This window comes from Anoplopoma fimbria, chromosome 12 (assembly GCF_027596085.1).
Source record: "Anoplopoma fimbria isolate UVic2021 breed Golden Eagle Sablefish chromosome 12, Afim_UVic_2022, whole genome shotgun sequence".
Taxonomy (NCBI): domain Eukaryota; kingdom Metazoa; phylum Chordata; class Actinopteri; order Perciformes; family Anoplopomatidae; genus Anoplopoma; species Anoplopoma fimbria.
The window spans coordinates 14,921,782-14,948,325 of NC_072460.1; the positions used below are offsets into that span (position 1 = coordinate 14,921,782).

Consider the following 26,544-nt stretch of genomic DNA (forward strand, 5'->3'; position numbering starts at 1 on the left):
GTGGTCACGTGTGGTGGATGTACCTGCTGTTTGAGCTGGTGCATGAGTTTGTCTTTCTCCCTCTTAAGAGCCATCACTTCTTCCTGGGCTTTTTTCCTTTTGGAGGAGGATAACTCCAGCAGGGCGATGTTAGCATCCTTCTCACTGATGGCTGCCAGCAAAGCCTGCTGCCTGAATGGATGAGAGCGGGAAAGAGGAAACAGGAAAGAAGGGATGTTATTGTAAATGGACAAATATGAAATCAAAAATCATTAATATGTATTCCTAAAATAAAAATAAGAAATCGGTATGTAGAAATCTGTTTTTTTGTCAGAAAATAGACAGGTAGACAGCACAGAGACAAAGATACACCGCAACCACATCTGCAGCTGTGGGCACTTGTACGTATTACAGATGTCAGAGCAAGCTCACTCATTCCAGAGCTCCTTAAACTCAGACAGAGATTCCACAGAAAAGAGACAGACATCTTTGAAGTGGTCTGCTAAGTGCTGTATTAGTGGTACCTCAGTGTGACTCATGGACATGTAATAGTGTAATGGAGTCTAATAGAGTAGGCTGAAGAGGATATGACATCTTTCCCCTGTCACTGCCGGTTACAACAGTGTGTGTGTCTGTGAGTGTGTATACTGACGACAACATACCAACGAGCTTCATCACACACACACACACCCACCCACCCACAACCAGACGTACAATTGTACACCCACAGGACTGAAGAGAATGCCTTGCGTAACCATTCCAGAGTAGGCTGAGCCTTTGGCGCTGATAGGTGATGACTATCGTCGTCTTCAAGCAGGATGTAATAAATCTACAGTCGTGACAAACACACATTCCACTTTTGTAAACACACGCAGAACCGAAAACATATACTCATAGATTGCCAGATATACCCCCCCCCATGTGTACAGTAAACTAGGTCAATTAATTTATGGTTCATTATCTCTACAATATGCCTAAATTCATCTGTCAATTGCAGATGTCTCAAACTGATCTAGTGTGTAGGCACTGAAGATATTTTGGGTTGGATAAACATAAAGTGGCCAAACACCAGACTGTCAAATCACTTTTAAAGGTATAATGTTTGGGTTTGGGTGAGGTGAGGTGAGGGGTAGAGGAGGAGGTAGAGATTCAAAATACACTTTGGACTTAATTAAAAATTGACCTGCATTTGCAGTGTTTTTATTCCATGATTTAAGTCCCTGCAGAAATAACTCAATTGGGAAAATAAACATACTGTACTCAGAATAAAGTCCTGCTGGCCTGGGACTCCACATTTGGTGTTTTTAGTACAATTATCTGCACGCCGCATCTGGATTCTCCCATTCAAGGCCATTAATAGGCCTTTGTGTGTTTTTTTGTGTGCTGAAGTGTGTGCTGGCATGTTGTGCATGGATTTGCGAGTGCATGCATGTGGGTTCTGACATGGATCGGAGCAGCTAATCACACCATTAATCACAAAGCAGGACCAACGTGACACTTTTCGTCTCCCCACACCTCCACTGTTATTCCTTTTAATGCTGACTGTAATGGGAACACACACACACACACACACACACACACACACACACACACACACACACACACACACACACACACACACACACACACACACACACACACACACACACACATTGGACTTGTACAAGAGCATGTGCTTTACACTGCAGGTTTATTCTGCTTGACCTGTCCATTCACAATGTAAAAATGGGGCAAAGAATTCTTCTTTCTAAAAAAAAGAATTCTTCCATAAAACATCCGCAAATCAAACAACAGCGTCACTCATTTTTAAATCCCTCCACACACAGTTTTATATCCAAGGCCTAACAAACCAAATGATGAATTTTACATTTGTTGGCACAGTGGAAATTGGAGTTCCATTCCTGTATCTTTGTCTGTGTCAAGAGAGTAAAGAGGTGATGCACAGAGTCATATATGGGCAAGGAATGCGGCACAAGTGTCACTGTTCATAAACAATGTGTCAGATTAACAGCCCTACATGCAGGATTGCCATCCTTACAGCACACTGCCAGACAGGGGAACTCCAACATCAGGCCATAGCCTAATAGTCTTATAGTCACACCTTTTCTCCTCTTTTAGCATTGACTTCACAGAAATTTGTGTCAATTTAGTTCAGTATGTGGCTTTTAATACATATAAAATAACTGGACACTGAGCTGAAAAACATACCATTGGGAATGGGACAACATTTTTGAAATAATTAGACAATCTTAGTGGGTGATGCATTAAGTGCAGAGCCTACTTGGTTGGGTGCAATGACAGGTTAGGGGCACTAACGTCCCACCCCAGTTTTAAAGGGGAGGTTTATCAAATCCTTGATCTCATCTAAAAAAGATGCATCTTCTTCTGACAACCACAGAGTCACTTCGTGAAGGTCTATTATACCCCCATTCATCAAGTTGCCTCTGTTGAATCAGCTGATGAAAGACAAGGTTTTGGTGTTTGATTACTCACCAAAAAAAGATAATGATGTGATACTTTGTTGATTCCAGCATGTGTTGTAGTAACACAACCCAGCTAAAAATAAGCCATACACAAAACCTAAGCTGTCTCTCTACATTCTGACATTTTAGTGGCAATGCAGCAATTTTAGACCTCTAAAAGGATGCTACTCCCAAAAATAATTACTGTAAGTTATCTTTTTCTGACCAGAATGTGTGCAGCTGTCTGTGAAGACACGGCTGTCGCATCCATCACACCTGCACTTCCTAGCACAGGTACAGACTTTCAAACTGAAAATTATTGATGGACCCTGAGACGTTCTGAGCCTGACTAAATTAAACCTACAAACCAAAGTGGCTGCCATGCATCAGTGCAACCTAAATCACTTCCAGGCTCTAAATTAACACAGCAGATTACAGAGCTGTCTCTCTGTGGGTGCTCTCTGAGTTGTACTGCAGGATTCTGCTGAGTGATGTCTTCCTAAAACAATAAAAAAGAGGCATTATTATGATTAGCCAGCCTGTAAACTTTGTCTCCCACATCCTCAATCAGTGATTGTGAGTCGGCTGGTTGTGTGTCCTGATTAGTATAACTTACAGTCTTTGAACCTGATTCACAGTGGAGTATTTAATCACATTTAATTTGAGTGGCCATTTGGCCTTAGTTGTTTTTACACACTTGCAATGTACATGAATCTAGTAGACAGGATTCATCTATCAGACACACACACACACACACACACACACACACACACACACACACACACACACACACACACACACACACACACACACTCTCACACACACAAAGACAAATGCTTGTACTGTATCAGCTGGCCGATCTTGAGTGGTTGAACCGTTACTCTTTCCTCCCCTCTTTTCTCCCTCCTTGCTTAACTTAGACTTGGCGAGTGTTGGACAAACAAAGAGTTATCTTCATTTCTTTTCAGATTGAAAGGGGTCGCAATCAATAGTTTTTTCATGTAAAAACTTGTGATAAGTCTTCATAAAAGTCAGACCCCATGCACTGAAAAGTCACAAGGCACTCCAATAAAAAGACAAATAAATCCTACTGCTGGATCCCATGTAAAAATGTGTGTACTTGACTTTTTCTATTTTATGAGATACCAGTTTTACATCATATAACATTCCTCATATATACTTTTAGTAGTATAGATAAGTATATAGTGAGCATGCAAGGCTCTGTGGAAAAGCATAGGCAGGACTGACATCTTATTTATAAGGGGTGAAATTCTCAGCTCAACTACAACATGTGATTCCAATTGAACCTTCGTGGTCCCTGGGACATACTGAGACATTTGGTTCCATAGAGGTGGGAGATGGATGGCTAAAGTACATGACCATGCAATGAGAGGCGAGAGGTGAGAGGGGGGGGTCAGCAGACATGATACGGAAAGAAAAACTGGAATGCAAAGAGTGGAATAAAAGAAGGGTAAGGAGATGTGAGGAGAGAAGACTTTGATGAAGACGATTTTGAGGTGGAGCTGCTGTCAAAGAGCAGATGGGACATTGGCAGGCCAGACAGATTTCTGGGTGACGAGGGGTTAAGATGGGGTCAAGAGTTAGCATAAACACAAATGCATACATTTGCAAAAAAACTAATTCAAAGACAGCGGATGTTAGAGGAGGCGTGTCGTGGCTGGGAGAAAGCGCGGCAAGAACCAATGGGTCATGGAAAAAATAGAAAGAGATGAAGGCAATAGAAGAGAGGAAAGTATGTGTTTGACAAGAGTGACAGCCACCTGTGCTGCATGAGGGAGAAAAGATGGAAGAAAAGGAGAGGAGGAAGGGAAGAAAGGAGCAAAGGTAAAGATTTAAGAGTCCCAGCCTACCCTAAATCAGCTCAGCGCACTCCATGTTGTTATTCCTAGGTGTCACGGTTGAGGGATATGTGTTTATAATTTGTGTTATGACTTACTTGAAATTATGAGTGTAGAGAGTCAGCGGGACAGAAACAGATGCGTCCGTGTGATGCCCGAGGGAACCATCAATACTGTCTGCCTCTAAGCGCAGTGTGTGCATGTGTGCGTGCATTTGCCTGTCTGTACACATTTGTGCTTTCATGTCCTCATGTGCATTTGTGATGTATTTTGTTAGCAAGAACATGGGGAGCCCACTAATATCTGTTCCCAGACCATCCATTATAAGGTCTTCTAGTTTGTGATCATGCCCTTCAACCACTTAACTGTCCGGCTCTGCAGAAACATTCCATGTGCATTTTATGGCCGTTCCTTGATTGTGAGTGTGAAGGTGCGGCACAAGGCTGAGGGCCCCTGGCTAAGCGGTACTAGAGGCCTGTGGTGAGAGCAAGCAGAGGACATGAGAATGGGGCATGGTTGAGTGACACTTTTATTTATGGCCATGGAACACTGGGTTATTTACAACTGAGGAGGTACGGAAAATGTCTATTTCCAACAAAAAAAACTCTGGCTTCATTTGGTAAACTTATTGCAAAGCCAGTTAAAATGGTTAATCTGTGTTTCAACTCTAAATGTGGGTAACATGTTTGTATATGACTTCAAGCTAAATTTTGGCTACCTTAGGCAGGATTAGCTCCATGCTAACCTGTAGCCGCTAACCTGAAGCCACATACCAGATGCACTTATTACCCACTTCCTTCCTAATGCTTGCATGGCTGAAAGCCTTTATTTATCTTGATCGATAAAATGGGATTTATATATACCCAATGCAAATAAATCTTGCACGCCTGTCTCATTTTAAAATGCATGTCAACTCCAGTATTCCTCTTGAGCAGCTTTATTAGACATTACATGCTAATCACGAGCATCAAGCAAGAATGCTAAACTGCATGCAAACCTTGAGCTGTGCTTCCCAAGAAAAATCCATGACAGCAGATGGTTCTCCCAGAACTGGACCCGGTTGTGTGTGTTTTCACTTCACTAATAAAATATACATCCCACTTACTCTGCTCAACCCCACTCCCACACTAGAGCTCTGACCGGTGGAAGAGGGGGAGGGCGGGGGGGGTTGGGGTGGTCTAATTGAAAGAGTATGCATCAGTTTTACAGCAACAAGAGGAAAAATACGAGGGGACAAAAATCAACAAATCTGCCAAAACTAGCCAAATGTTTAGAGTGGGAGCAGGGACGAGGAGAGATGGCTGACTGATCCCAGAGATGAGCAGGACCAGACGGCCACCGCTGCATTCCAGCCAGAGAGAGGCGAGACAGATAGAGAGACCCAGACAGAGAGGAACAGAGAGAGAAACCAGGTGGCTGTGTGTGTGTGTGTGTGTGTGTGTGTGTGTGTGTGTGTGTGTGTGTGTGTGTGTGTGTGTGTCCTTGTGTGTCCTTGTGTGTATGAGTGAATGCAGACAAATAAGACGAAGAGGGCAATCTAACTTTATCTCAAAACCAAGATCTTGTCAAGGCAAAGACAATATATTAAAGACACAAGGATGTAATTTAAATTTAATATATGTTAATATAAAATCGATTTTAATCTCATGGTTGAAGGTATTCCCAAAAGTGATGAACTATTCCTTTAATAAACACAAGCACTGATTTTAACAGAACGACTGGAGGTTTAAAGTGTCCCCCCTTACTTCCAGCTCCATGCATCACCTTCTGAGGATCAGCTAGGGGTCGGGTGGATTCCTGTTGTTGTAAAAACAGGATAGATAAATAAACAAGGCCTAGTGGGATGTCAGCGATGATTATGATGTCACCGACAGCCATTTCCCATTTGGATAACCTTGGGTGTCTCCATCTGTGCCCGTGTTTGCCTGAGTGTGTGTGTGGGCCTACTTTTTTCCTGCACAACCTCGATCTCTAACATCAATCCTTGCAAAAACACAATACAGATTAGATTAGTTGCAACCTCTGCTAATCTCCAGAGATTTCTTTCACAGGCCCCGCCTACCGAGCTTCAACCAATAAAGTGAGCCCTGATCCTAAACCTCCAGGGATCCTACCAATAGTAGAGCAGGGTTCTCCGTTCCATTAAAGTTTGTTTTCTGTCTTTATCGCCTCTCAGCTGACTGACAGTGTCTCCCCAAGGCACAAAGAACAAGACAGGGGGTACTGTGCCACACACATGTAGGGCTCCCCTGCCTCGCAGTCTCACACACACACACACACACACACACACACACACACACACACACACACACACACACACACACACACACACACACACACACACACACACACACACACACACACACAAGCTGGGTTGTTTAAAGCTTCCTGTCATCTGAGAGAGGTAAGGGTTACAGAATGAGTAACACTGCTCCAGTCACACTACTGTAAGAACACACACACACACACACACACACACACACACACACACACACACACACACACACACACACACACACACCTTTTTTTTTTTACATCAAAGATGAGACAATACAAAACAATGGCATAGGAGATGGTGTCTAAAATATTTTATATTTTGCTTACCGTAGAATAATTTCCTAGAGTCCAATGTAACTTGTTTATATTCATTTTTGTGTGTCCAACCCTCCAATTTCATAAGTAAATTATTTAAAAACAATGTAAAACAAAGAAAAACAGATAATCCTCACATCTAAAACGTGCTATGAATTATTATTATTATGACATTTAAGACCTTAATACACTTTTGAGTATTATGTATCACTTTCTCACTTCGTTTGCCTCTCTATGTGAAATGAAACAATGAAGATAAAGTAAGTTTTAAATGCAAAGTTCAAAAAGACCTCATATTACATACAAACAGGAGCATTATTCTTTCCCTCTTTTTCTGCACTGGGGTGAGAGGAGCTACAGTAAAGCCTGTGCTGTAAACTGTCAGTAATGTAAACTAAAAATACCAGGAGGACACTTTCTGTGCTGCGTCATTTGAAATAGAGGTGCTCTGTATAGTCTTGTGTGTTCCAGCGTGTTAAAATAACCCTCTGTCAAACACAGCTCATCAGAGGCTCTTGGACAGGAAGGCCACACAAATGTGTCTCTCCTCCCTTTCTTTTGCAAATCAAAGAGAGGAGCCTCTCATCGGAGAAAGAATGGCATCACCTCCGCTTTGGACTTGGACCTCTCTATCTATCATTCTTCTTCTCTCTACCTCTATCATTCTCTATTTGGCTTCGTTGTGCCCTATACTCACTCTGGAGTGGGGCTAAATATTAAGTTCAAGGAGGTTATGCAAACACGTTGAAACAGCCATCCTTGGCCTAAGTATTACCCTGAACCCTTCAATTACCCGCCTTGCTTTCCTCTCTCCTCATTCCTCCTGCCTTTCCTGTCCTCTGTATGGATTCTCTCACTTCGGTCAACTGCAGCCTGGAAATACAGAGCACACTCATGACGTGGGGCCAAAAAGCCTTAAAATATCAGGGGCAGAGAGTACAACACGGAGACGCAGTATTACACATGCCGACACACACAAAAGTGCACCCAAAATACACAAGTGCACACAAAACCGATGAAAGACGGGTCCAGAAAACTATGGGAGCAAGTACCCCTGGTGTATTTTCTCTGTGCTCCAAATGCAGGGCCTGGTGGTGGACCACAGCTGAACCACAGCCGACATGCGGTGGAATGGGAGGCCACCACACTCACTTCCCTTAAAGGAGCCATGGAGACACACACACACACACACACACACACACACACACACACATATATAGGCGATCACAGAATAACACACACACACACACACACACACACACACACACACACACACACACACACACACACACACACACACACACACACACACACACACACACACACAATACATATACACACATGTTCAGCAATTTCCTGGATAGCACTGTCATGACGATGGGAGTCCATGTTTAAAAAGTGGTTTGAGGTGAAGGGACAGATCTGTATGGGCTGTTTCCCACAAAGCTTTGCCAGACAATTACACAACCCAATTAATGTGGTTACTACAGCACAGCTAGGACTTAACTCCGTGCAAGCTGACTGTGCGTGTATGCGCGCGTGAGAGAGAAGATGCGTGTACACTCCTTTGGCCTCTATTACTCTTGAAATTATAGCTTTCCTTGGAGCTTGGACCAGTTGATTTCCCGTCAGTGTGTAAAGGACACACGAGGTCATACCAACATTCACCCCACACTCTATCAGCCAATCCTGGTTATTTCCAATGACAGCCACATGAGCTCAAGCAGTATAAAAACTGCATACCCGAAGAACTACAATACCCACAATGTCTTGTGTGTGTTCCCAGTAGAGAGCTCCATTAATTTCATAGAATGAAACCTGAACCGTAACCAAATGTTGGGAGACAGTTTTTTTTTTTTAAAGTGACAAAGTATATAGTGGTACAGTGTTCCTAAACAATGTACATACAAATATGGATAAAATAATATTTTATTCTTTGCAATACATCCGATCACAGACGTGATGTGTTCAATGTTGGAAGGATGAGGTGCTGATGGTTATATATGGCACCAGTCTGTAATGTAAATAAAGGTCTGAAAACTGAAACAAATTTTGATCAGGCGCACCTGTGTGAAATCTATAAAGCAGTTACCACTTATGTGGAAGAGATAATATGATACTACAGTAAAAATACATCACAAGTAAAAGTCCTGCAGTCAGAATTTGGCTTAAGATAATTCCTCATTCTATTTTTTTTGTATGTTTAATTTTAGAGACGAATTACTGTGTAGCCAGACTTTTAATGTTGCACAGTAGCTGGTTGACAATAGCTGTCAAATAAATGTAGTGGAATCAAAAAGTACAGTATTTTCCGTTGAAGTGTAGTGGAGTAGAATAATTAAGTAACTAAAGAAGCACGAGTATCCTTAATTGCAGTTCTTGAGTAAATGTACTTATGAAAGTCTGCATGCACTTACATTACCACATTGCATGCACACACACACACACACACACACACACACACACACACACACACACACACACACACAGACACACACACACACACACACACACACACACACACACACACACACACACACACACACACACACATCTGCTAATAATTAGCGATCCTCTGATTCCAACCTTGGTTAATTTGGTTTTCTTTTAATGAAGGATGGTAAAATGTAAGTAAAACTAAAAAGGCTCAAACTGCTCTGCTTTGTGTTGAAGCAGCAGGAAACACACGCTTTCTTTACAGTCTGCTACACAAACAAACACACTCTGACCACATACTAACTTATACAGACTTCATTAGCCCAGCTTTAAAGTGCGTAAGGAAAAAAATATATATTCAAAGCAAGACATTATGCTAGAAAGACAGAGACGCAGACATAGAGAGACAGACAGAAAGTCTATCTCTATCTCACACACACACACACACACACACAGACGCACACACAAACAGTGGTCTAGGTAGGGTGCTGATTAGAGAAGCTGTTGCCAGGTCCGGACAGGTCTGCTGTATATTTAGAAAGATCAGTGAGGATCATGGGATCAAAGAGTAACATGATTACTACCTGGCCTTCTGATAAAAAAAAAAACTCACTATTATTTCCTTGTCAATACAGACACGGGGAGTTGTACCAGCACACAGTAGACACAAAGATAGACGCAAGAACACACATGCACACTCACACAGACACACACATACACAGACAGACAGACATATACACCCACACCGCTCTATAATCTGGGTAATTTGTATGTTGAAGCTAGTGTGGACAGATCACGCCTCTGGTGTATTGAGCCGGTTGTGTCATTGCATTTGCTTGTTCGTCAGTTAGTGTGAATTCCCAATAGAGACATACCCTTATTTGTAAAGTATAGTGGTTGTGAATATCTTTCGTGTGAAGGATACACATTGAAACAACCTGCGCTCTTGTCATTAAGGCACTTCTTGTTCGTGGAATATTTGAGCGTGTGTGTTTATGCATTTTATGAGATTATGAAAATTGAAGTTGCAAGCGCGCACACATGGACTAATGTACGAGCATGCAGGCATGACACAGCAAAAAGTGTGTGCCCTGTAATCACTGCAGCAAAAAGTACACTAGCTCTCACATCTTTCAGCTGCTTGCGTCAGGTTGCTGTACTAGAGTCCAGATTTATTTTGCCTTTATCATTTTTTGTCTGCTTTTCACACAAAAATACATTAAAGCATAAACTGATCCACAGAAACATTCACACATAAACAAAGACTGTACTGCATTGTGATAAGAGCTCAGCCGGCCATCCAACACACCTGTGCATTGACTCCAGCATACATCTGTTTTTTAATAAAGAGACCAGTGGTAGTGTGTAGTCAGATGCTGCTGACAGACCCACTGATATCCAGATAGATAACACACACATACACAACATAGCAGCTCCCTTGGTAGATTACATCACAGTCATTTTAACAATGGCTTCCACTCAGTCCTTTTCCTTGCTATAGTTTCATACAGGAGTATTTGTGTGTGTGTGTGTGTGTGTGTGTGTGTGTGTGTGTGTGTGTGTGTGTGTGTGTGTGTGTGTGTGTGTGTGTGTGTGTGTGTGTGTGTGTGTGTGTGTGTGTGTGTGTGTGTGTGGGAAAAAGTTGTAATTTTATATTTTTTATGTTCTTGAATGTTAATTGATCATTCTGTCTGTGGTCACTTGAATATGATGCTTAGAGTTTCAGTAGGAATTTAAGTTTGTTATAATGTACTTAATATACATCATGCTCTTTAAAAGGGTTACGTTTGTGTGTTTGTGATATATTTATATGCAGGAGAGGGACACGGCTTGATGCATCTGCCTCTATGTTTGTGAGTGTTTCGTGTGTGTGCATGCTGTGACCAGCCAGTAAAGAGTATTACGATGGTGCTTTTCTGTGTAAAGACAAGGATGTGCTCCACTGACATCTGAGAACTGTGGGTAAGTGAAATCATTAACTAAATTAGTTTTTTTTATATACCTTTACTTTTGTACTGTCAGAATCACACACACAAACAAAACTACAAAATTAAAATACATTTGAGGTGTTACATCCAGATGATCATATTGATCTACAAATTATCCTTGTCATTGTAAAAATGAATAATTTGTTTTATGGTTAATCTGAATTTTTTTCAATTTGATTTGAATCAATAGCTCCATAAAAAGCTTCTACTAACCAAATAAGCCTTCATGTATAAACTGTGGAAATGCATGTTCCATGGAAGTAGACCTAATGTAAGTAATCATATGCGCACAAAAATACATTTTCTCTATTACCAGTAATCTGTGCAGACAAACATTATGATGCCATTTTGCAGGTGACACAATGACTTCAGGTGGAGTTCTTTTCAGATCTTGTCCAAAAACAACAAGTTAATGCTACAGTAAATGCAAGATCTATAGGTGATTATCAATGTGCCTTTAACTTGAATCGACTGATCTACATATCATACAGTAAAAATCACTACATTGACCTACATACAGAATGTCTTCCCATTTTCTCTGGGCACTGAGTGAGAGGGTACTGCTAAAGTTGACTATACTATACTGATAATATACTATAAAGACAAAATCCTGGACCCGCCCTGGCCCCGGCTGTGATTACATGCATTTGTAGTTTTGTACAGTTGTGTTGTAAAGATTGTGACCATGGTCTGTTTCAGAGTTGTTAGGTTTCCCACAACTGTTATGGCAGAGAGAATACAGGTGTGTTTTTGTGTTTCCAGGACTTTGAAGTAGAAACATGCTGAGATAATACAGGAAGACAGAATTACAGAGAAAGTGGCACACAGTCATGTGGGGGAGAAAAGTCAAAGGACTGGGCATTTTTGACAGCCACACATTGATGACATGGTTTGCATTAACAATCAGCTCTCATTTTGTGCCCAGGATTGCTGGAGACCACCTTAGAGCTACAGAGGAACCAAAATAGACTCTGCCGGGAAGGGTAGATGCAAGTACAAACATTTTGACACACAAAAACCTGTCAGTGTCAAAGAACATCAACTTTAAAATGAGGTGAAGAGCATTTGAGGAATTCAAGTTAGCAAGCAAGAAAGAAATGTTTATTTCTCTTTTATCTGAAGTAATGCAGTGAGACATACCAGGAATCTGCTTCGAAATTTGGTGGAACACTGGCACGAAACACACGGTGACTGACATGTTGAGATGTCTGCAGTGTGGTGTGCGTGCAGATACATGTGGGCTTAGTGTTGATGCTGCATTTGTACTGTTTTTGCACATGTCTATGTGCATGCACATCCATGCATGTATGTTTATCGTGCAAGGAGCTCCCAAAGTGACATGTCAGGACACTGATGTCAGGAAACTGACACTTAGAGTCTGACAAACAAACTATGCCAGGAAAAGGATCTAAACAATGTGCTGCAATTGCTTTATTACTCAGTGTTTGCCCTAGGTGTCACGTTACTGAAGTCTTCAACACCATAAAAGCCTGCGCTATGGTTCAGCACTGTGTTTGTGTGTTTGCTCTGGCAGAGGCTCCCCTATGAGGTTATATTGGACATGCTCAAACAAAGCCAAACACACAACAGGAGCTGCAACCAATTAGTGACTGCCATAGTGCATAACTCCACTCTGAACATACTCTGTTTCCCATTCGCCATCCGCCAGTCTCTTTCTCCTCTATCACACATTTCAAGGATTGTGCCTCCATCCACAACACACACACACATGCATATCAGTCTCAGCTACATTTGCATGCTCCCTCTGCACTGGCCTCCTGTGCGGCATCAGCGGCAATAAGACTGTTTGTGTATATGTCATCTTCAGGATTAAATGTTAACCTCAGTGGGCAGAACATCGCTGACTGGCACGGGAATGCCTGTAATGCTAGCAGGCAGCCTAATCCCCTGGATTAATACATATAACGATGGTTTAGCAGAGAGCTGGGTGGGCCCTGTGTCTCTATTTCATTCTGTCATTGGGAAACCATGTCACCATCCACATCATCACAATGCACCTACTTTCTCTTTGTTCTATTGTTTGATGCAGTTTAAAACATGTCATTTATATGTTTCTCATCTTGGTTCTTGACTCACTTCTGCACAGTAGATGATTAAGACATCAGAGCAAGGCCAGTCACAGTGAGTGATGGACATCCAGTTTGAGTCAGATCCTCTTGAGCCTGAGTAGAGAGTGATATCTCACTGCCTGTGGCTTGGACAGCACACACAGTGAAGATCTGTTTCAAATCAATGTAACAAAAACTGGTAAACTCAATCTGGGTCAACCTCTCTCTCCCTCTGCCCCCCTGAAACCCCTTTCCTTCTCTCTCTTTGTCATCCTGTCTCTCTCTTGCTGTATTCGGGTGTCTCTTTGGCCTTTTATCACTAAACACCTCATAAGAGGGACGTCTCATTTTGCAAAAAGTGATCGAGGACAGGATTGAGAGAGATGGAGCAGCGTTGCTGTTGTAGTGTTGGATAGGTTGTGTGTGTGTGTGTGTGTGTGTGTGTGTGTGTGTGTGTGTGTGTGTGTGTGTGTGTGTGCGTGTGTGTGCTGGAGGTATGTTCCAGTTGTGTACTAATCAAGCTAATGATTGCAATCAGGCCAGCGAAACAAATTCCTGAATTCTGTTATGTCATGTCACTTAGTTACCAGGCCATTACTCCAGCCCTGCCCCGCCCCTGTGCCACTTTTTGAAACCAGAGCATTACTTTGAGCTTAAGACTCAATTGGAATGAATAAAATGCAGAAAGTTCTCATACTATGATAATAGAACCAGAACCATATATATGTTACAAGGACTATGAACAAACAGTCCTTCTGCCTCCTTGGACCACACAAACCATACTACCACACACACAGCAATGTTTATGTGTACAAGCATAAGTTTGTTCCAAATGCACACCAACTTGTGAGTATGACAGGGGACTGCATATCTTAGTATTTTTGTCCTGTGTGTGTAAACCTTTTGTAGTGGCTAGCGTAGCTCTCCTGTTACACATACACATGTTCTTTATGGGCTGGCTAATGGAGCTGAGCTCTTCCTGCCTCTGTGATGTGGTTTACTGTTGTTTGATGTGCTCAGGAATCCTGCATAGGAGAGCACCTCAAGCCGATCTTATCACATAAAAGCCCTTGCAATGGAAGAAGACACTCAGCTCTGTTTTTTAACTCAATAGAGATCTGTGTCCCTGTGAGGCTGTGTGTGCGTGTATGTGTGTGTGTGAGTAAGTGAGCGCGCGTGCACCTTTTCTCTAATTCAATCGAGTGTGTAACCCAAGGCCAAACACACACATTTGATTTCAGTAAATGCTGAACCCGGAGACCTATGGCATGAGTGGACCAGAGACATATCAGATATGTCAGTGCATGTGTGTGTGTGTGTGTGTGTGTGTGTGTGTGTGTGTGTGTGTGTGTGTGTGTGTGTGTGTGTGTGTGTGTGCATGTGTGTGTTGAGAAGAGGCTCAAGGTATAGCCGGTTCTTAGCTAGGTTTGCCATATATTGTTATTTTCTGCGTGAGACTATTTACTTTTAGGCATGTGAGTGGTACTACAGTTTAAAGACTTTCAAGTGTACAAGAACTTCATAATATTCTTTTACCATAAAATGTTGCCATTAAGTCAATGAGATAGCTAGTTGTAGACTACACCTTAGCCTAATTTTTGCATTTAATTTGATATTTTAGAAAAAGTATGTATTTGATAATAATGACGGAAAAAAGTTGCAAGGAGTGCTTTTTGATATGGTACATGGGAAATGGACTGTACTGCGTTTTTCTAGTCTTCGGACCACTCAAACCGCTTTAACTCTACAAGTCAATTCACCCATTCATACATTGATGGCAGGGGCTACGCAAAGTGCCATGCAAGGAGTCCTGCCCATCAGGACTATCTAATCAGTCATACTCTTTCTCACACCGCTGGCACAGCCTGCAGGAGCAATTTGGGGTTAAGTGTCTTGCCCAAGTACATATCGACATGGACTATTCAATTCAATTTATTTTGTATAGCCCATAATCACAAATCACAAATTTACCTCAGAGGACTTTACAATCCGTATACATAAAACATCCTCTGTCCTGGGACCCTCACATCGGTAGAGGAAAAAAAAACTTTAATGGGGAGAAAAAAAGGAAGAAACCTTAGGGAGAGCAACTTAGCATCTTCCATCCTGGATGGACAGAAAGAGATTAATTCTCGATGGATATTAGAAAATCAGTTACCACTGAAAGAGTCAGCTCTACTGATTCCTGTACTGTATGTATGACGTCTCTGCTTTCCCGTGACTGAATTGTGACTCTGAGAAAAAGTGTGGTTTCTGTTGCAGAATGCTTCAATGGGTGCTACAGGTTAAGTGTAAACACAGACAGAAATGAAAGGAAACACACCACCACAAGCTCTGTAACAGTAATGTCAACCTCATCATCTTTCCGAATGCCTCACACTTCATAATAACTGAAATGTATACATGTTTTAAAAAATTCACTGGGGTTTTGGTTACAGTAATGTCAGTGAAAACCTTCTGTCTTGTTCAGGCTTTGGAAATTGTACGTTAAAATTGCATGGTTTATTCTGCAGTTCTCTGATCTTGACTTAAATTACACCAGACATACCTCATATCAAGACATTCATGAATGGCCACATTCTCAATCACGCATACACACGCTGTCTATATTCTGTGTTTCATCTACGGCCTGAAAGTCGTGCCATTGTCTTTGCTCACACTCCCTCTAGCCATTCTTGTCTCTGCAGGATTCCTGTGTTGTTTGTTTAGTGGTGACCAGTCCTGTCTCTGCGCAGTCTGTCCGCCCACATGAAGGCCTTTTTTTCTTATTGATGCTAGCATTAAAGATGAAGGACTACACGATTAAACTGCGGTTGCCATCTTGAATAGATGTGACGCTCGCTCCAAATAAACTGTGGGTTTTAGTTCGGTGTGTTTTTCTTTCTCTTTCCTTCTCGTTTCAGTTGGTTTTGCTTTGCTTTTTGTTGGACATCAACTCTGATATCGTAAAAATGAGACAAAAGTTTTATTGCAGAGTTGTGAAACTTAACAGTGTCTGTGATGCTTGTCAACGATAATTTCTCTCCACAAACAAATAAGAAAAATGTAGCTTTTGCTTTTATGAGATTTGAAATCCTAGCGGTGAGCTTAACTCCAATGACCCCTACTTTCTCTCCTGATTTTATTTTTATTCCTTCTTTTTCTCTTTCCACCCTTCTCCTTTCATTTCCTCTACTTCCCTTCTCCTCTCATTTCTTCTTCTTTGCTCTCCTTTCCAGGCCTAAACTCTGGATACCCACCGACTCCCGAGAGAACCGTCATGTTCCAATATGTCTCCATTTAGCAGAGACCAAATGAACAAGAGCAGGGCCAAGACGAGAGCAGGAAAAATCATCACATAGCCACTGGCACAATCTGCTTATCTTTCACTGTTAATAGCTCTCTTGCTCCTCATATTATTGCTTCTTTGTGCGTGCACACACACACACACACACACACACACACACACACACACACACACACACACACACACACACACACACACACACACACACACACACACACACACACACATACACACAAATGCATGTATAAACATGTTGTTCTTTGCACACAAACACATTCAATGCGGGTATACACGCTCATCCAAACTTGCTTGGGCTGTTTCCTGCCGCTGCCGAGAAGTACATAATGATAATTACAGTTTGGGTCTACATCCCTGAATTAAGCAAATCAGACACACACACGAATACACACACACACACGAATACACACACACAAATACACGAATACACACACACACACACACACACACACACACACACACACACACACACACACACACACACACACACACACACACACACACACACACACACACACTTCAGACGTGTCAGGGGTGGCTGACTGGTGTGCAGTGTTGGAGCAGCCCGGTGCTGGGAAGCAGTCTTTTCTACTATTGTTTTTGTATTAAAACCTCCTGGGAACCAGGACTGAGAGACGTGCGGAGCCAATAAAACTCCAGTCAAACCAACAAAGAGTCAGAAAGACGAAGCCCTTATGAGGGCTTTATGTATCTTACTCTGATTGAGAAAAACTAGATGAGAATGGGTAGAACTAAAACTGCGGAGACACACAGAAAGCACTCAAAGTTCTGCTTTCTTTCAATCGATCTGTAAAATGTGCAAAACAAAAGGGGGGAGGGGGGACACAGACACAGACACAGAGACAGACAGCAGTAACCAGAAAAGCCACAGAGGAGAAAAACAGGAGCCCGAGCTCAGGTGTGTGTGTGCCAACCACAGAGGCTTGGAGGTGTTTACAGTGTGTGAATATATGCCAGTAAGCCCCATTGACTCACCCATGTGGGTAAACCAGCATTTCATGTGCCCATAATGGTAAACCATGAGGGCATTTCACTAGGCCACGATTTTAATGGCTGTTTTACAACCCAGCACATCCAACAACATATTATATACAGCTGCACTTAAAATAACTCATCGCTCTTTCTTTCTAAAGTCCCTCACTGCTGCAAACTCTCTCTGGGCTTTCAGTTAGCTCTTTGTACTCTTTCTCTGCTGCTATTGATTTGACCATGTGTCAATCTGAAATCTTTCTAGATTCTAAATTCAAATATGCTCTACTGGAATGACAATATATTTTTTTCTACACTGATAACACCTCCTCCCTTGACCTCCCCTTCCTTTTCTCATTCCTTTGGTGACCCTGAGGGCAGGACCGTCGTTAAGGAGGCCGTCACTGGTCACCTCTCGGTCCTGTGTCCTGGTCTGCCTCTTTACGGCCGCAGGGCCCACCTAATCAATTGCCCACTCATGCACACACTTAAATGCTCAGACACACACACACACACACACACACACACACACACACACACACACACACACACACACACACACACACACACACACACACACACACACACACACACACACACACACACCCTCACAAGACTTCAAATCAATTAGTCTCGAAATTTATACAACCGGGTAAACTTGGGGGTGTTAGTCTCCCTAAGGCCAATCAGATTGAGCGTTCCCGAGACTTCTACATCACCAAACGACGCTAATTAGCTGTTTGTGTGAGCGTGTGTGTGTGTGTGTGTATGCTCGTGCAAGTATGTGCATGTGTCTTTGCGACTGACACTAATTAGCAGAGCTGGTGCACCTACTTCCTCAGGACCATTTCCTGTGATAGTAATTATTAGGTATGTGTGATAAATTCCAGGCCTTCTTCCACCCGTCCATAGATAGAACAAGACAAAAGAGAGAGGGAGGGAGAGCGAGTGTCTCCAGAGGTTAAGCCTTAAAAGAGTGATGAATTAAAAGTAAGAAGAGAATATGAAAGAATGCAAACTGACTCAGGATGAAGGTGAAAGCATTTTCCACATGCAATATTTTCCCTTAGGCTCATTGACGTGGAGGCCCCCCTGTCTTATTCTGTAGTTGTCAATCACTGCATTCTTTATGTTTTTGTGTGTCACAATCACACAATCTTCATTATATCTTCAGATTAAGACAATAACTTCTTTCTGTCTCTGGAAAGACCATTCCATCTCTGTCTATCATTTTACTCTTCGAGCGTCAACCGGTCTTTCAGTTCAACATCAACTTCATTAGACAGCTCCCACCTTCCAGTCAGTCATACATTGACTTTAGGAGACAATGCCACTTCACCCGGCCAGTACATGGCTCACAAATCCTCTTTGCTATGACAGCAACAGTTACCATACTGCAGGCAAACAGTGTGTGTCATTTTTACAAAACTCAAGTCAAGGTTTTTTTTTTAAATCATATGTACTGGGTGTGTTGATGCTCGCCAAAAATACTATGCGGATATAAGCACCAATAAAATATTAAAAGTAGTTTTACAAAAATAACCATAATTGATGCAAGAACAGCCAAACTCTGAGAGAAGTGAGATCAAGGCGTGACGTTTGCAGGGTGCAGTCCAAGAGAATAACATGGTCGGAGGAAAAAATTGGTCAGAAAAGTTAAATTTACGGCACTTAACCTCCAGTTGCATTGGCTGAACAGAGCAATAACCAAATAAGAAAACCGACCATACTGAGGAAACACTGGAGTCTACATCCTTGATGCTTACTGTATAGGCCCTAGGTAGAAGTCTGTCATTACCTTACTGTACCTTAGAAGCAGGGATTTCCATGTGATGAAGCCCTCCATTGACAAAATCTCAAAGGAGGAGGAGGCGGAGGAGTAGGGTGGAGCATGCCTAGGCCCTGACATAATAACACACCTACAGGCCCAACAGCCGACACACATGTCGAAGGTAAACACGTGTGTCAGAGGGCACGGGAGCACAGACAGACATGATGAATGGCCCGAAGTTCCCACGAGGGGACACACATACAAACTTGCTTGCAGAGTGAGGAAGGTGATGTGTGGTCAGCCCCACCTCATCACTGCAAGACAGAGAATCCCATTCACACACTGCACCAACCCTCTATGTGTCATCATTACTTATCACAACAATGGCACTGCAACACCATACCTGTCTGCAGATTTTACCAGTACACGTGAACGTAATTGCGTGTATGTGAACGCAATGCTGATTGCTAGTTGAAAAAATGGATATGAAAAGAAACGTTTTTGCTTTAAATGCATTTAAATGAGTGCACATGCTGTACATGTGTGCATAGCTGTGTATGAGTTTGTAAGGGTGTGTGTGTGTGTGTGTGTGTGTGTGTGTGTGTGTGTGTGTGTGTGTGTGTGTGTGTGTGTGTGTGTGTGTGTGTGTGTGTGTGTGTGTGTGTCCAGGCCCCTCAGAGAGATCAGTGAGCAGGGACATGACCTTGCCAGTACAGCTGGTCTCTCTGTGTGTTTAGTCAGTGTAACCATGGCAATGGCGCTGTGCAGACAGGATGTCTACATCGGGGATTTGAAAGTCATAATGTCGCTACTGCTCTAAGCTTCATTATGCCATGGATTACTGTAACTAGCAAACAAACGATACATGAACACACTTCACGGATATAATTGATTTTCAGGGTTACAGGTTATTACATTTACCCTGCAAGTAGAAGAGCTCATTTGCCTTTGTTTGATTTAATGACTTGATAAAAAGGAGTATGCATGAGAAATAGTCCATATTTGCTTTTGGAGAACAAAATATATGTTTCTATCCAAATAATAAAAATGTGAAACTGTCATATTACTGTTAAGTAAAAGTTCAAGACAAGGGCATAAGAGTGATAGAGCTTTTGGTTTTATGTTACACTGAGAAATTAGTGTTCTTTGTCTACGTGGCATTTTTTTTCCAACATGTGATTTGGTAAAGTAGAGAAAATATAACATAACAAAAGAAGATAAGTAAAATATGCACTTAACATCCTCATGTGTTGGAAACAATATATTTTCATTGCCTTTTTGTATATCTATTTCTCCAACTCAGCCACTCAAATAAACATATTTTTTAATAAATAACTATTTACACTTCCATTTAGGCTTTCTTTTGTAAAAATCTAATTGTGAATTAACAGGTGGATGTGGTGCAGGTGTTTTCTGATACATGGTATGTTGTGTTTAGTCATTCTTCCACTCTAACTCAACTCCTCTGCTAACCAGACTCTGCTCCTTCCCTCAGAGCTCTACTCAATCTTTCCCTCTTCTTTCTTCCACCACTTCCTCCAGCATTCTCCTCCTCCCTTCCTCCATCATCCATCAGGCCCTCCATCAATCACTCACCCATTTTATCATCCTTTTTTTCTCCATCATTTACTATTTCCTCCCTAACTTTCCACTACAACTTCTCTCTTTTGCTCCATCTTGCAGTCATTCTACTTATGTTTGCATGCTTTTCCCTTCCATCTCTCAAATAGTCAACTCCCCCCTTCTCTACCTCTAAAAAATGTGATTTTGTCAACCCTGCATCGCTTTATGTGCCTACCTCAAAGCTCCCGCTACCTTTTTCTTTGCTATATCATCTTTTTCCATCACGAAAATGTAAACAGAGATAAAATCAGCGACATTCCCAGTGTCTACAGGAGGATCAGGTTGAGTAAGCCACTACAATGTTGTGGCATGTAGTATTATCCCATTGAGACTATGGAAACATCTCAATGATTAGCTTTTCAAAATGTCCAAACACATAATTTCTCTATTGTGCACCTACAACAACCCGTGACCCTAGACTCATTTAATGACTAGTTCCTCTGGAGGCCATCTGTGTGTGTGTCTGTGTGTGTGTGTGTACTGTACAGTATGGTGGAAACTCAATCTGGTGTGGGATGATAGAGCAGACCCGCTACGCTACTTATACATCAAGCATTCAGCTCTGTATCTGAAAAAGAAAATGTGAAAATACACTCTTTTGTCTCTTTATATTACACACACACACACATTCACACACACACACACACACACACACACACACACACACACACACACACACACACACACACACACACACACACACACACACACACACACACACACACACACACACACACACACACACACACACACACAAAATACAAGCTAGGAAACGCAGCATGCAATGAGAGGATATTGAAAATGATTTTTTCCCCTCTTGTCTCTTTCATTAACATTGTTGAAAAGCCAAGAGTCAGCTCTCACTCTCTCTCTCTCTCTTTCTCTGGCTTATACACACACGCACATTAAAAAACACACACGGAGAGCTCTGCAGTTCACTGGGGAACGTGCCTCACATGGTTTGCTTCAGCTGGTCTTCTTGACAAATGCCACATTACAGCGGTGAGAAGGAGAAACTTGGCATGCAATCAAACTTCTCTCATGATTTCTAAGATTTGAAATACTTCAGTTTGTGTAGCCCCTTCATTCCATCCTCCCCTCCCTCTCATTCTCTCTTTCTGTCTCATTTTCTTCTTGCTTTCACTCTAACTCCCCCTCTCTCCCACTCTCTCTTGTTACCTCTCTCTCTCTCTCTCTGCCTTATCTTTCCTGTTTAGATTTCCCTGTGCTAACTTGGACCAGAGCTGTGCTGTGGGAATATGGCCCCCTTTTAAAGCAGAAAGCCAAAGTCTGCGTAAGTATGTGCATGTCTGCAGACGTGAGTGATTATATGTGAGTTCCACTGAGGTTGTGTGTACATTCTGCATGCGTATCTTTGTGGCTTGTTCAGATGTAAGTCAGTCTCACGAAGCTTCGCCCCCTCGCGATTCAACAGTCCTTTAATCGTCATCATCAGTGACCCCAAACTCCTGCCTCTGACCTCCTCATACACGCAGACACATACAGGTTCAAAGCCACAAGGGACCACACACACTCTCGTGCCCCCTGTGCCCCCTCCATTAGCTCTTACCAGTGTAGACTTGCATTCAGTCAAAGTCTCAAACACAAAGGAAAAGAATCCCGTCTACTTTGTGCTGTTTATGTCAACCAACCATCACACTTACCCTCTTCCTAAGACATCTTTAGAGTGGTAATATAATGATAATTTAAGTAGAGTGCCAATAAAGTACAAAAGTATTATTCACATTTCTCTAATTTCACGTACATTTTCTCTAATTTCACAAAATTTTCCCCAAAAGTATGGATTGTGTCAGTATCATTTATAATACATTTCCTCTGCTAAACACCGCTGGTGATGTTTGAAAGGTGGAAATTGGAACAGACAGGAAGATGTTTTGTATCACAAGTGCATGTGTGTGCAGGGACACGGGCAAGGGCGCTCTCTTTCTCGGTCTCCGGCACGTACACATAGGCATACACGCATTCCTTTAGAGTTAGTGTGATCAGAGGAGTTTGTGAGGCGTAATGGATTTTAAAAGTTGTGTTTTCAATACATATGTTCCAGGCTTTCCTTTTGTACTGTACTGAGTGGCTGACATTAAAGGCATTTCTCTGTGACAACCAGATATGTGGCTCCATGCTCCTTCAATCAGAGGGCTCAAAGCAAACACACATGTAGCCGCTCCACTGTCAGATCACTGAACTTCACTCACACATCCATACATACCCACTGACACACACTAACACATGGAAGTGCAGCCAGAGATGCAAACTTTTTTTCTTGTGTCCTCTTTCTCTAACACCTCACACACAGGGGAAAAAAACAGCCAAACACACATTTTTCTGACCTGCAGTCTAAGGCTGCTCCACCTGTCCTCAATAAAAGTAACTTTTCACAAGGCAGCTTTAGTCAATGGCTGATCTTGCTTCAAAACCCACCTCGGCACTGATGTCTTTATAACACTCATGCTCAGATGCACATGTGAACAGGTGAGCGTATAAATGTGCCAATTACAGTATCACACTTAAGTTTCTGCTGTAGCAACAGAGCTGCTGTGCAGGGTAATGAAAATGTGCTTGATAAAGTGCTGAGCGAGCCATGCCAATTTTAATAAAGGATCATTGATCATATACTTTTATGGGCCGGGTGTGCAGTCACTACCACAAACACTTGTGGTTTGTTTTTTCAGACTGTTTATCTAAGTGCAGTTACAAGAAACTATTGCTGCTCTGCATTTCACATCATGCTTTTTCTCTTAACACAAATCCAATTAAATTGATTCATATTGCTGCAAAAGCCAAGTTGAAGTCTTTCTTTCACTGATTAGAGAAATGCATAATCATGAATGTACAGGACAGCACATGGTCAGAGTATGTGATCATTATTATGTGTGGCCTGTAAAAACCATGTGAAAATAGTTACTGTCTATCTGTTCAAGGCGTTAAATAGGTGCATGAGGAGATTTATGTAGATACGTAGATAGATAGCTGATTGTGAGACTTACTTCATCTCCAGAATCTCCTCCAGCTGTTTGCGTCTCTCCTGGCGAAGACTATTAAGGTGTCCGTCTCTCTCGTGCAAGGACTGCTGAGTTGAGGACAGATGCAGTTTGGTGGCGTCCAGCTCCTGGCGTGTCTTCTCTAAAGCCCCCATAAGCTCCTCCAACTATTCAAAGGGGAGACAAATATTCACAGGTATAAACAGTATCAAAACATACCAGGACACTTGCCACATGTCTCTGTTTTTATTAAAGCATATAACTTTTAATGTCAATATACAAGATCTATTGAATACTTGCAGTCTCACACACATACACAGGGAAATGGTAAAGTAATCAGATACACATTTATGTGCACTTTTATTCCACTACATGGAGTGTGTTAAAATGCTGGAATTAAACACATCCCCATGTAGAAACATGGTTGTGTGAAAACAAATGGCCAGTTGACATCTAAATGCAGGTGAAATGACTATGGTTCAAAGGTTAGTTGAATGATATGTCCGCTGACCCTTGGACTGGAAACAAGGGTTTTATCTTCTCTCCCACCTTTCTCCACTTATTTTATCTCACTCTCAAGTGTGGCTATACTTTAGAGCAGGTGAGAACCCCTCAACTACTTCTCCTCCCTCTGCACACACATGCCCTCCAGCCATGCAGGCCAACCTGCGTGTCTGACAGACAGGATGTGACCTCAGGGCGTAATTATCTTAAGACAGGAAGTGTGTAATTGTCTAACAACAAGTTCTTTACAATAGGATGCAGTTCTAGGCAGGCTTGTTTGGATGATGTAGATGGATGGCCACAGGAATAAGAATTTATCTTTGTTTAAATTCTGATGATTCTCTGATTTGAGATATAACATAGTCAAACCATAAATTCTGGAGTGTTGGATCTCAAATGAACAAAGGGAAAGAAAGTGAAGGAGAAGCAAAAAAAGAAAAAGAGTATTAGGGGGAAGCACTCCATGGGGTAGGACATGAAAAAAAAGGAAGGGGCCTCTTTTATGAAGGGGCCAAATCGTTCACACATTTTCAGGACACTCCATCTCCGCTGGCTTTCTAGGTGTGTTTCACAGATGTCAGATAATGTGCTCACTGACTGTTCATGAATATCACATATGGAGCCAGAGAAGAAAGGGTGAAAGCCATGCGAGTGGGGAATACAGATATTTTAAATGGTCGGAAAAGGGACAACTTTCGGTCACATCTTCCTTGAAATGTAACAAAGCGTTGTTTTAAATAAAATCCATGCCAACAACAATTGACCTCGGTAGTATCCAGCAGTTATTATACCCAATATCAACAAGACATCCAACCGTCCAAAATCACACCATGCTTAATGTTTGATGTCTTCTTTCAGGCTTAAAGGAATCCAAAGCCAGTCTTTTCATCTTGAGAGTCAAGGGTCACACACACACAACTCCATTTACACCCACCACATGTCTATCAAGCCTCATGCACCGACTGCCTACCTCACAGTCGCCCATTAGTCCACCACCCAGGCTAGCCCTCACTTCACAATCACATCATTAATAAGGAATACAATGCATTTTAGTGAAATTAGGGACCTAATCAGCTTAGCAGTGAGCCTGTGCGTGCTAATTTAGCTCAACTTCAAGGCAAAGCCCCCCAGCCAGGCTAAGGCTCACTAAGACCGGCCCAAAGCCCCTTTAGGTGCTAAGCTGATTGGGGGCTCAGAGGTAAGGGCCAAATCCCTCTTGTCCATTTGCGTCGGTGTTGCTGGTTCAGAGGCCTAGTTCAAACGCCACGGAGGGAGAGAGAAGAAGAGAGATGGGAAACAGAGATGGAGGGAAAGGGAGAGAGAGTGAGGAGATAATTGGCTGAGACAACTTAAGAAGGCAGATGGGGAAGAACGAGGCTCGGGACAATGGATGAACAGCAGAAATGATGGCAGGAGAAAGACAAGAGACAGAGAGAGAGTGAGAGTCTTAGAGAGCGGGGGTGTGAAGAAAAGTGACCCAGGGCATTACCTATGCTTCATTTCAGTAGGTCAGGCTGATGGAAGACTTTGTTTAGCGTATTACACATCATGAGACTGATTACTCTGGGACTGAGGGGAGAAAGAAGAAAGAAGAAAAACCAAGGAAAGACTGAGGGAGGGGGGGGGGGGAGAAATGTGAGAATGTGAGTCTGGCAGGGCGCTCTGAAACGGTGCCAGGGTCAGGTGATGTTTCAGAAGGACCTGTCCCGCTCTCTATTCCACCAACATCACTTTTCAGACACGCTGTTTTTCTCTAGAGCCTGAGGCAAGAGCGGCAGTTGACTGACGACGGTGTAACTGCATGTTAATGGCATGTTGACTCCCTTCCTCGTAATGCAGTGACGTCATGAAGGCTCAGAAAATTCAATGTGTTGACAGAGCCTACTGTAGCTGTGAGCATCAACGACGGGGCAGCTAGAGTGCCAGGTCAAATGGGTACCTTTCCTTGAGTCAGTAGCGCGACTGCAA

General features: G+C 42.3%; 1 protein-coding gene across 1 annotated transcript in view; it reads right to left on the minus strand.

Moving 5' to 3' along the window:
- The window catches only part of LOC129099457 (ERC protein 2-like), a 138,834-nt gene that overhangs the window by 41,967 nt on the left and 70,323 nt on the right, over nucleotides 1–26,544 (minus strand). The window contains exons 14-15 of the mRNA XM_054608706.1: nucleotides 24,079–24,239; nucleotides 24–171 (exon numbers count right to left, since the gene is read on the minus strand). Of these exons, the coding sequence (XP_054464681.1) occupies nucleotides 24–171; nucleotides 24,079–24,239 (309 nt within the window). The remainder of the gene's footprint in view (nucleotides 1–23; nucleotides 172–24,078; nucleotides 24,240–26,544) is intronic.